Genomic DNA, 10,655 nt, shown 5'->3' with positions numbered 1-10,655 from the left:
CAACCTCAAACTCTTGGGCTCAAAAGATTCTCTTGCCTCAGCCTCCCAAGTAGCTGGGACTACAGGCACCTGCCACAATGCCCAGCTCTTTTTTTTTTTTTTAGAGACAAGTCTCACTCTGGCTTAGGCTGGTCTGGAACCCATGAGCTTAGGTAATCCACCCACCTGGGCCTCCCAGAGTGCTAGGATTCTTAAACATCTACTATGTGATGGACTCTGCACAAGTTGATCAACTTGACAACTTGAAAAATGAACCATAAAATTAATTGTCCCAAAACACCAAGTGTATGTGCAGGGACTTACCATACTTGCCTTGTCCCATAACATATGCTCCACAAATATTGTTCCCCCTCCTTCTTGGAAGTCACTTAGAACCCTAGAACTCTGGCACTTTTTGATGTAAGAGATGGTAGTCTTATTTTTATACATCCTGGTTCTGTCTCACCAGATGAACATGTATCTGTGATTCAAGGACAAGTTTCCTTTTAGCTTTCAGCAATATGCAAAGCCTCACTAGCCTTTTAGAGCACATTATTCTCAACAGCAAATCTTGGCTTCGTGTGAAAACTATTTAGATAGGGCAGGTGTTTTATTGCACTTTGCCAGTTCCTCAAATATCCTTAATTTATTTTCACAGAAATTCTGAGCTAATTTTTTTTTTCTTTTTTCTACACTTTGTAGCTGTGGAAAGGAGTAGGTTTTGATGGCCCCAAGCAGCTCTAACTGCTGGAATCTAAGAAGGGGCAGGTTGGAGACGGTCAGGAATTGGGCGAGTAACAGGAACAGCCCACCCCAAGGAGCACGGCCCTCCACCCCATGCCTGTCCTCCGTGGAACACGGACAGCCACCACATTCTCAAGTCTTACAGTTTCTTTATTGTGCTAACTCTACCGCCTCAGGTCTCAGGGCTCACACGCTGAACAGGTCAGTCCAGACCCCTGCCCACCCGGCCCCCGAGGCCCTCTGCTTTGGCTGGGCACACAGGCCTCCCGCCTTCGCCACTCTAGGACACTGAATCCGCTTCCTCCTCCCTCCCTCGTCGACCCCTGGCCCCAGGCTTCAAGGTTGCGAAGAAGTTTCCAGACCGACTTCCCTTGCCCACTCCCTCCTTCTTTGATGGAGGAGGCTCTGCCTCCCTACGAATTTCTCAAGGTAAATGCCTTCAACCCCCAGCCTCCGGGCGGCGGGGTACGAGCGAGGTTTGCACTAGCCCGAACGCGTCCCCAGCTGAGAGCAGAAGGCCCCGTTCCCTCCTCCCTGCCGGGGCGCAGTGGAGCGCGGCGCGGGGAGAGCGCTCACACCAAAAGACCGTCCTTGCACTGCAGCGGCGCCTGGACGCAGTCCGCCGGCTCCGCGCTCTTGACCTTGACGTACACAGGGGAGGGGCCCGCTTCGCAGGCTGTGGCAGCTGCAGTGGCGGTGCAGGGCGCCAGGGCCACGTCCTCAGAGCCACTGCAGGGAGGAGGCGCGTACTTGCGGCGCAGGGAGCGGCTGACGTTCTGCGTCGGGTACCCCAGGAGGTGGGTGACGCGGCTGCCGCGCCTGCTGGCCTTGCAACCGGGCGCCATGGCGTCCTCTCTGTGGAAAACAACAGGCGGGCAAGTGAGCGGGCTCCTCCGCGGCGCGGCGTGGGCACGGCCTGGGCAGAGCCGGGGCGCTTGGCGACCTCTCATCTCCCGCGCCTCCCTCCACCTGCCCTCATCTCTTTCCCTCCTCACGGACCTACTCTCCTTTCTGCTCCTTCCTGGAACTGTTCGGGGAGCCACCATACCCATTCTCCAGACAGGGCTGGTCCACACGTTATCCCGACAGCCAGGGCAGACAGCCGCATCCAGGCGCCCTCGCGTCCCTTTCTGATGTTCCGCAGAATCACCACCTCTAAGTCAGGGAGTCTTGGAGAGCTGCTTTCTCTTCCTTCTTTCGTAACAACTAACCGGACCTGGCGCTCAGGCTTGCGCGCGCTCTCCTCCCTTCTCACCTCCTGCCCTTCAGTCTTCTCCATCTTTCCCTCCATCCCCAAGGCACTGCAATCATTAGCACTGCTAGTCCTGTTCTATTTTTTATTTCTAGTTTGCTTCTAATATAAGTTATTGGCACTATTCTTACTAGTTCTTAAATAAGCTTGTCCGAGTTCTTACCGGTGCAATACAGCGGAAAGGTGAAAAAACATAGGCCCTGCCCTCCAGGAGCTTACAGTCTAGACAGGCCAGAGAGGCGCACAGGTAGGAGGGAGCCGGAGGGCAGGGGAACAGAGGTGAAGACTGGCAAGAAGGAGAGACAGAAAAAGCCATGCGGCGGGTGGCAGGTCTACATGCTGCGGTCCCAGCGCTCTGCGGCGATGGTGGGCAAGGTTGGGGTGGGGGTCCCAGCCGGTCGGCGGCAGGCAAGGGTGAGGCGGGCAGGGCGCCACGCCCCTGCCGCACAGCAGCATGCACCATGCATCAGGTTTTACCTGATCTCACTAGCCAAGTCGCAGCAGGCCCCTCCGCCGACCCCGCCGTTGCTGTAGCCGAAGGCACCGCGGGTGGCGCCAGCCCCGGAGCCCCCGCAGCACCAGCAGACGAGCCCCCAGATGCCCACCGCCAGGCAGGCCAGCGCGAGCAGCGAGCCCAGCACGGCTCCGATGATCATGCCCACACGCCGGGAGTCTGCGAAGAGAAGGGGAGGCCGGTCAGATTTCTCCCAGCGTGGCAGGTGCCTTTCTGACCAGGATGTGCCAGGACTGGAGTCAGTGGGAAAGAGGGAGAGAAACTCAGGGGGTCTCTAGCTCTGGGACACTGGGTAAGGAGAATTTAAGGAGATGCAGGTTAACCCTTTGTGTCTGCACGTTTTCCCCAGGGCTCTCAGGAGCACTAGGCAGAGGCCTGTATGAGGACTATGGCAGTGCAAAGGTAGAGCCAGCGGAGGCTCCAACCCTCCCACCACCAGGCCCGCAGGGTTGCTGCACCCACCTGACACCTTCACGTCCACCACACAAACGCTGTAGCCCACTTGGTTGGCCACTGTGCACTGATACAGCCCATCATCCGCCCTGGAGATGTCTTGCAACACCAGGTCTCCGTTGTTCAGGCCTGAAATTGAAGCAGAAGGGCCTGGTCTCTAAGAGCTCTACCCACCCCACCCTCACCCCCGCCTCAGCCCCTGTGGTCTGGGATATGGGACACCCACTCTGGAAAGAGGGAAGGTATGTGTCACCAGAGGTGATTCACCTTCCCCAGCTAAGATAGATAAGGAAAGACTCCCCTCCCAGAAGCAAAACACAGACACCTTAATTCACTCTGTGACCCTGGAAAAATATGTCCCCTCTCTGCACCTTGGTTTCCTTCTTTGTACAGTGAGGACAGGGTTAGTTAGACAAGGGAATTCTCAGTCCCTTCTAGCTGTTATTCTGTTTAACTGAATATTATTCAGCTTTTCTAGGTGCAAGGAGCTCTGTACACCTCACCCCCATTTAATCCTCACATGCCCCTGAAAGGCAGATATTGCATGGGTCACTACAAAAGTGTTGAGGCAGACTGTGTTAGGGTCCATCATTTCACTTCCAAGAGACACAGACAACAGCATCCTTTCTGGTACTCCTGCGAGTTTGAAGGGACCTTGCTCAGCTTATCAGTGTTGCTGGGAGGGCTTCATTTGTTTCTGTTCACACAGATTTTACATTGCTTGATTTTTGTGTATCTCTTCGTGATGACCTACGTAGTTTTCCCTTTTCATGGATGAAGAAACCCAGGCCCAGCAAGGTAAGCCATGCTCTTTCCCTATTAACCACGCTGCTGTTCCCTGACTCGCCAGTGTTACCTTCCTTTCTTCCCTCCACTACAGCTACTGGGAGGGCACAGAGGAAGTCTCCTACAGGGGTTTTGGCTTTGATTAGGTGCCACTGATAACCCGAGGAAGCCCCAGCAGGTCCCAGAGTCCCCTATCTTCCGCTTGTCCCCACTCTGCCCTCGCTGGGGCCCCTCTCACCTTGATTCATGGAGCTGTGGAAGGACTCCTGGTAGGAGAGCTCCGAGTGGAAGCTGTGCTGGGAGAGGTAGGAGCTGGCTCTGTAGGGGTAGGTGTGCCCGCTGATCTTGGCCCACTTGTAGGAGAGGGGCGGCGAGCCCCCATTGGCAAAGCACTTTAACACCACGTCATTGCCATATGTCATGTGGCCCTCAATCCAGCACATGGGCACGGCAGGGCGTGCTGCAAGGAAGCAGGCAATTGTAAGCCATGGCCCAGCCAAGAGGCAGAGCTAGGCTCAGAGTAGCCAAGTTGCCCGGAGGAGTCTGCCCATACCTTGGACAGTGACAATGACCTTCCTGCTGGCCGTGGTAGTCTTCTTCACCCTGCACTCGTAGGTGGCTGTGTCAGATACCTGCAGGTTCATGAGGTTGATGGAGGCGTCGTACTGGCTGGGGTCTGAGGCTGCAAAGCGGACCCTCTGCTGCAGATGGGGGAGGTTGCCATGATTGATCCTCTTGTTTTGGTAACTTAAGAACTGTGAAGAAGAGAGGAAAACAAGTGGTGAGACAGGCAGGGCTAGGGAGGACCACACAGGTTGGTGCTATGGGCAATTCACTGAATGTCTCTAAGATTTAGTTTTCTCAGCTGAAACATGGGAGTGACGGTGCCCATTTTTTATAGAATGGGTGAGATCAGGCAAGGTCAACCAGTTTGGAAAGTATAAGGTCAAGCCGGGAACTTTCCAAGGGACCTTACCTCATCTCCCCTTTGGAATGGGGTGGCAGGAGGTAGACCAACCGGCTGGCTTGATTCATGATCGCAGACCCTCATCCCTGTTACCCTATTGTCTAAGAGGCCTTGGGAGAAGTTCAAGGTCTTAGTTTCCTTATTTTTATTTTTACTCTTTGTGCCTCCTCTAGGCTGACACCATGCCCGGTACTCACCACGTTCTCTGGATGTGAGGGCTCCGAGCTGACTTGCATCCACTCGATGTCCAGCCCGTTGGGACCATAGTCCTCAGGGTCCAGGATATAGGGGCAGCCCAGCCTCACATTATCACCTTCTGCCAGGTATAAGACCTCCTGGCCATCCCCGTTGATCCGCACAGCGGACAGCAGTGCTGGGGGAAGGCAGGGCAGCGGGGAGATGAGGGCAGAGCCAGGCCTTCAGCCCCCTCTCTTTTCTCTGTCTTGGGGCCAGTGGGGCTTCCATACGGAGGAGGGGCTGCTCTTAGTGTGTGTGGGTGTGCTGTAGCCATGCCCGTGTGTACTTGTGTGGCATGTTTATTCATGTGGCAATGTTTGTGCACACATACAGGTTTGCATCTGAATACCAAATAGCTGTTACATATGGTTGTGTGTACACACGACTGTGTGCATGAGTATGTATGTACATATGTACACCGTGTGCCTCCATTGTAGCTTCTCAGGTGTGCTCTAAGGATATTCATGCACAGGACCATGTAGGCTGTCTACTTATATATTTTGCATGATAGTATGGGTAAGCTAGTGTGTGTGAAGGCACGCAGAGCACACAGAGCTGTTAAAGCTCTGTTGGAAGAGCCCAGCTGGTTAAATGCCACCCATCTGGGCTCAGTCTGGACCAAGTGACGTGCTCCTGTCTGGAGACAGCAGGGTACCATGGCTTCTGGGGTTCATCTCCAGCCCACGAAGCAGAAGTCTGATGAGCTGCATGTCTGTGTATGACAGGGTGTGTCTGTGTGGCAATGTGTGGTGGTGTGTGACAACGTGCCTGACTGTGGAGGTGTTCCAAATGGCAGTGCGGGTCCATATGTGACAGGGGACAGCTATGACTGGGAGCCCGGCTGTGTCCGTGTGATGGTAAGTGATGGTGTATGCCTGGTGTGGCCATAGGTATCCATCTGTAGGACAGTATGAACCTTGCATGACAATGTGTGGCATTATGGACTGTGTATCTTTGCCCTTGTGTGTTTGTGTGGCTCAGTACAGCCGCCCCCACACGCTCCCTGAGTCAGTGCATCTAGCCCCGGGAGGGGCCAGGATCCCAGGATTGGGGCGCTCAGGACTGCACTCCTCTCCCTCCCTACCCTGGAGCCCCAGGCAAGCCTAGCCCCAACCGGTTGGACCTCAAGAGGGATAAGAAGGGGCTGTACCCAGGGCCTCGCCCTGGGCACTCTGCACTGTGCCTCCCAATCCCCAGCAGCCTCTCCTCATGCCCCTCACTCAGCCTGGCTCCCTCTCCATTTGCTTTTTTGAGTCAACACGTCCTTTGGGGTCCCAACCCCAGGTCTCAGCAATTATTCTGTTCTGCCCTTCTCTGACTCAGGGCCACGTTCACACTTAGCATCACACACACACAGTAATACACTGTCACAGGCAAACAAATTGACACACAAACACACTCTTACAAGCTTTCAAAATTCAAATCCATTCCTATGCAGCACCCCCTTACACCCGGATGCAGTCAGGTCGGTACAAACACAGATGCACATGTGCACACAGGTACTTATTAATCCCCAGACACGCCCTCTGCATGCTCATATAGTTGCTATGTGTGTGCATTCAAGACCAGACATATCTGCAGAAGCCCGTGTGGAAGGTCTAGCCCGGCTCCAGAGAGGCCAGCAAGGACTTTTCAACACCAACACCTCAGGGACCACTGAACTCACCCCCTAGGAACCCTGGATGGGCCATCAGCCATGCCCTAACCCAGCTAGACTCCAAGGTGACCCAGGGCACATGGGCTGGCAGCTGGGACTCTTAACGGGACTGAGTGATGCCTCCTCCAGCCCCAGGCCAGGAGAACAGCAGCTCATTTCTGAGATAAGAATCCTGCTCCCTGTGCTGAATCCTGGGATGGCACAAGCCAAGGCGGGGTGAGGCAGAGCTCAGCGGAGAGCAGAGGCTCCACCCTGAGGAACCACCCACATAGGGAGGACTCTGTCCCCACACCAGAGGAGCCAGACAGGCAAGAGGGTAAGTATTGAGGGCTTGGGAAGGAGCGACAGGCTGGAAGAAAAGTCCCCTGCTCTCCACTAGGCTGAGAGCTTCTTCAGTCGTCCCAGGCCAGGGACTCTCACCCAGCTTTTTCCTTCCTTAGATATTTCCTCAACCTCCTCCCAGGTGTTCCAGCCTTTCTGCACTCCTCCCTCTCCAGTGTGTCACCTGGCACCGAGGAAGTACATCCAGGGAATGTGAGAGAAGAGAGAGGCGGAAAAGAGGGAAGAAGCCCAGGGGATGAGACAGCTGAGTGGGGAGAGTCACAACAGACTCTTGAAGGAAGAAGACAATGATGATTAATTGTCACCCCACAAAAGCACTAGAGTTGGCTACCATCTCTGGCATGTCACCTGTATAGTGGTGTCTACTCTTGGCTTATAAATCCTTTCTGAATTTTCAAGCTGCCTCCAGAACTCCTGAGCCTCTGTCCAGTGTTGAGGTAGAGGAAGGGAAGGGAGGGAAGACAAGGTGGCTCCCACAGAGGGGATTGGTGCTGAATGCCCACAGCTCTGAGTCTGCCCGCACACGCCCCCGGCCACGTACACCCGCAGACACACACTCTCACAGAGAGATCCCAGGTCCCCACAGCACAGCCAGAGCTTCTCATGTGGGCTCTGTCAGGCCAGCAGTCACTGGGCAGAGAGCAGGTGCAGCTGTTCTGCCAGAAATGCTGTCATTCACACACACGCTTGCACACACACACACATGCATCCCCACACCCACATACACATTCATACTCACAGGCTAAAAATGTTCCCCCTTCCCACACTCCTCCCTCATACCCCTTCATCCTAAAATCCAGGTTGGTGAGCACCCAGGGCACCTGCACACACGTGTGAGCCCACAGGACACACGCACATGTGAGTTCTTCTCAGAGACCTCCACATCACACACATCACACACACCACACGGTACAGGCTCTCCCAGGGAGAGGGTCCCAGCAATATCCAGACCTGGTGGCCGCGGGGTAAGGGTAGGTAGTGCCCTGCCAGGGCCTCTCCAGCCACCTTCGAGGCTCCCCTGTGAGCCCTTGCTGCCCCTCTGCCTGCCCCTCGGGCCTCGCGTGGGGATCTCTGCCCACTCCCAGCCCCGTACCTGGGCTGAGGCACACTAGCAGAAGATGGACGGCTCCTCGCATTCCCATTCTCTAGGCTCCTGTTTCCTCTGCCTGGGCTGGGTATCCTGTGGGCTGGTGGTGTGGATGTGAGGGGGCCAGTGGAGGGAGGAGCGCTGAGGGCCCAGACGCTGCCTGGGGTGGCAGGAAGGTACAGTGAATGCCCAGCTGGGGAGCAGCCAGAGTTATTTCTATGGGAGGGAGGGGGCCTGGTCCCCGCCTTGAGGAGGAGTCCCAGGAACCCTAATTAGCGGGGTGACAGGATGGCCTACCCAGACATTAACCAGCCCTCACCCAAGCTCTTCCCTGTCTCAAGAGTGGCGCAGGGCAGCCAGCGGGACTTGTAATTAGGCACCTGTTAAACTTCACTTCCTCCTGGCCACATCCTCCAGTGACAATAGTCACCCCATTTACAGCTTCCATGATCTCCCCTCACCACTCATTTGCTGCCTCTGTCCCTGGGGGAAGTGAGGAAGAGGAAGGAGAAGCCAGGGTCGCAGATGAAGGGTGGCCACACCTTAAAGAGCACTGGCTGATGCTCCCTTCCCTGTGCAGGCTCCAGCATCCAAGTCCCACCCTCCAAGCACCCCAACCCTCCAGAGCCCCCACCAGATCGAGACCCATGAGAAAGGGCACAAGGGAAGGAGACACTTCCCCGTGCTGGGAACTGGGACTGCAGGGGAAGCCCAGACAGATGAAGGGGACCCAGGAATGACCAGCCCACCTTCCCATGGGGCCTCTGTCCTTTCAAAGGGAGTCACATCACCAGAGCGGCAAGAGAAAGGAAGGAGTGTGTTCAGGAACAGGGTTTCCCTCTGGATGTCCCCTCAGATTCCAGGTCACTCTAGAGTGAACGGGACACCTTAGAGCCAGGCTGTTACAGGGGACCAAGAGTATGTGGTGTGAGCAAGGGAAGGGACGGGGTAAGAGAGAGGACAGTGCTGGGGGCGGGGTGTCCCTGTGTACATGTCCCCCTTCACGAGGGTATGTTGGGGGACAGGTGTCTGTGTGCCAGGGAGTCTCTGTGGACAATGCCAAGCCCTCTATGTGTACTTCCTTGAGGGGCTACTTGGTGTCCTGGCTTCCACACACAGGAAAAATGACCAGGACTTGAATAAATGGGTTCTTGAGACCCAGGACCCCACCACCTGGACTGGTCATGAAGATGACTAAGCCAGCATGGTCCTGGGCAGACTGGAGCTGAGATAGGGGTGGTCGTGGTGGTCAGGAGAAGGCAGAGGGTCAGCCCTTGTGTCTCCCCCTGGATTCTCAGGTCACGAGTGCCCCTGTTCAATAGTCCAAATAGTCCCTGTTTGACTTCCTCAAAGAAATCAAATCCCATCCCCCACCCCTGATTCAGGGCTCTGAGAGGGGCATAAGGGGAAGAGTCTTGAGGAGAGCTGTGGGGTTCAGCGATGCCAGGGTCCATCCCTTCGGGAAAAATTAAGACAGAACAATAAGGAAGCTCGAGGAGTCCACACCTCTCTGCATCCCAAACCCCTCACCCAAACCCCCAACAATAACAGGCCACTTTGGGGCCAGACAGATGTGCACAATGAATATCCTTATTTCCTTATTTATTTTTAGGTTTATAGGATTGTCCTGTACCCTCTGGAGAGCAGGGATAATTATCCCCATTTTACAGATGGGAAACAGGTAATCTGGAGAAACTCAGGGATTCAGTACAGATGCTGCTGCTGGGCTTGGCTACATGGGTCCTGGCATCCTGGCTCTCAGTCCTAAGTGGTCCATAAAAAGAGCTCAGTGACCCTATGAGTTACCAGACCCACTCCTGAGAAAAAAAGCATGGAAAGTCAGTGTCAGGTGGAGGGGGAAACAGGTGGGACCAGGAAGTGGGAGACTGAGAAGAAAGAAGTGAGTTTATGCTTCCATGACACGGAATTGAGGCTGGGGAATCACCCGAGTTCTGGATTTGGCCTCAGGTTAGAGCTGGGTGAAGCTGGAGTTGGAGGAACCTTTGGGGTTGGTTGAAATCATGAATGAGCTTGAGGTCAGATGAGAGTTATGGTGGGGATTAGCATTAGAATTACAGCTAGAACTGAAATTAGGGTTTGTGGCTGGGATTTGTGCTATGCTAAGGTATAGGGTTTGGGTTTCATTTACAGATATGCGGGTGGCGCCTGTGGCTCAAGGAGTAGGGCGCCAGTCCCATATGCTGGAGGTGGTGGGTTCTAAACCCAGCCCTGGCCAAAAACCACAAAAAAAAAAAAAAAAAAAGAGTGTCATTTACAGATATGCTTGGGGATACAGCTAGGGCTGAATCAAAGGCTGGGTTAAGATTGATTTAGGATTGGGGTTACAGTTGGGCTAGAAATGAGTTTGCAATTCAAGTTAGAGTAGGCTGTGTTTAGGGTTCGAACAGGGATTGAAGATATGTGAGCAGAGGGACTCAGAGGGATCAAAGATGAGCTTTTATTTCTGATGTATGAAGACCTCACCTCCATCTTTTGGATGCAGGTTTGTCTAGAATTTTCAACCCTTAACTCAAGGAGAATACCAGTGGCATATGTTGAATGGGGTCCCAGGGCTTCAAGGAGGGATATGAATGTTGAGACCATTGGACATGTTTGAGACAACATAGTCCCATAACA

At 54.5% G+C, this 10,655-nt stretch overlaps 1 protein-coding gene and 1 long non-coding RNA gene across 4 annotated transcripts; one reads left to right on the top strand and one right to left on the bottom strand.

Annotated features, from left to right (window-relative positions):
* Window positions 1-855: 855 nt before the first annotated feature.
* On the bottom strand, window positions 856-8,206 carry VSIG8 (V-set and immunoglobulin domain containing 8). 2 transcript variants are annotated; one of them, XM_053608098.1, is made up of 7 exons: window positions 8,025-8,206; window positions 4,893-5,068; window positions 4,282-4,483; window positions 3,967-4,188; window positions 2,952-3,071; window positions 2,453-2,648; window positions 856-1,578 (listed from the first exon to the last, which is right to left on the bottom strand). In XM_053608098.1, exons 1-7 carry the CDS (start codon window positions 8,071-8,073, stop codon window positions 1,296-1,298), a joined length of 1,248 nt encoding a protein of 415 aa, XP_053464073.1. In that variant the 5' UTR covers window positions 8,074-8,206; the 3' UTR covers window positions 856-1,295. The 2 variants fall into 2 exon arrangements, with proteins under 2 accessions (XP_053464073.1, XP_053464075.1); XM_053608100.1 differs by having other exon boundaries at window positions 871-1,578; window positions 4,896-5,068.
* Window positions 3,199-7,329, top strand: LOC128597600 (uncharacterized). Of its 2 annotated transcripts, XR_008383297.1 has the most exons (4): window positions 3,199-4,033; window positions 4,869-5,018; window positions 6,719-6,905; window positions 7,030-7,329. It is a non-coding gene; the product is annotated as an uncharacterized LOC128597600 (long non-coding RNA). The 2 variants fall into 2 exon arrangements; XR_008383296.1 differs by lacking the exon at window positions 3,199-4,033 and having other exon boundaries at window positions 4,880-5,018; window positions 7,053-7,329.
* Window positions 8,207-10,655: the final 2,449 nt, after the last annotated feature.

The sequence above is a fragment of the Nycticebus coucang genome, chromosome 10, assembly GCF_027406575.1.
Source record: "Nycticebus coucang isolate mNycCou1 chromosome 10, mNycCou1.pri, whole genome shotgun sequence".
In the NCBI taxonomy this organism is placed as follows: domain Eukaryota; kingdom Metazoa; phylum Chordata; class Mammalia; order Primates; family Lorisidae; genus Nycticebus; species Nycticebus coucang.
Note: the sequence above shows the minus strand (reverse complement) of the source record. Positions and strands in the feature narration are given on the sequence as shown.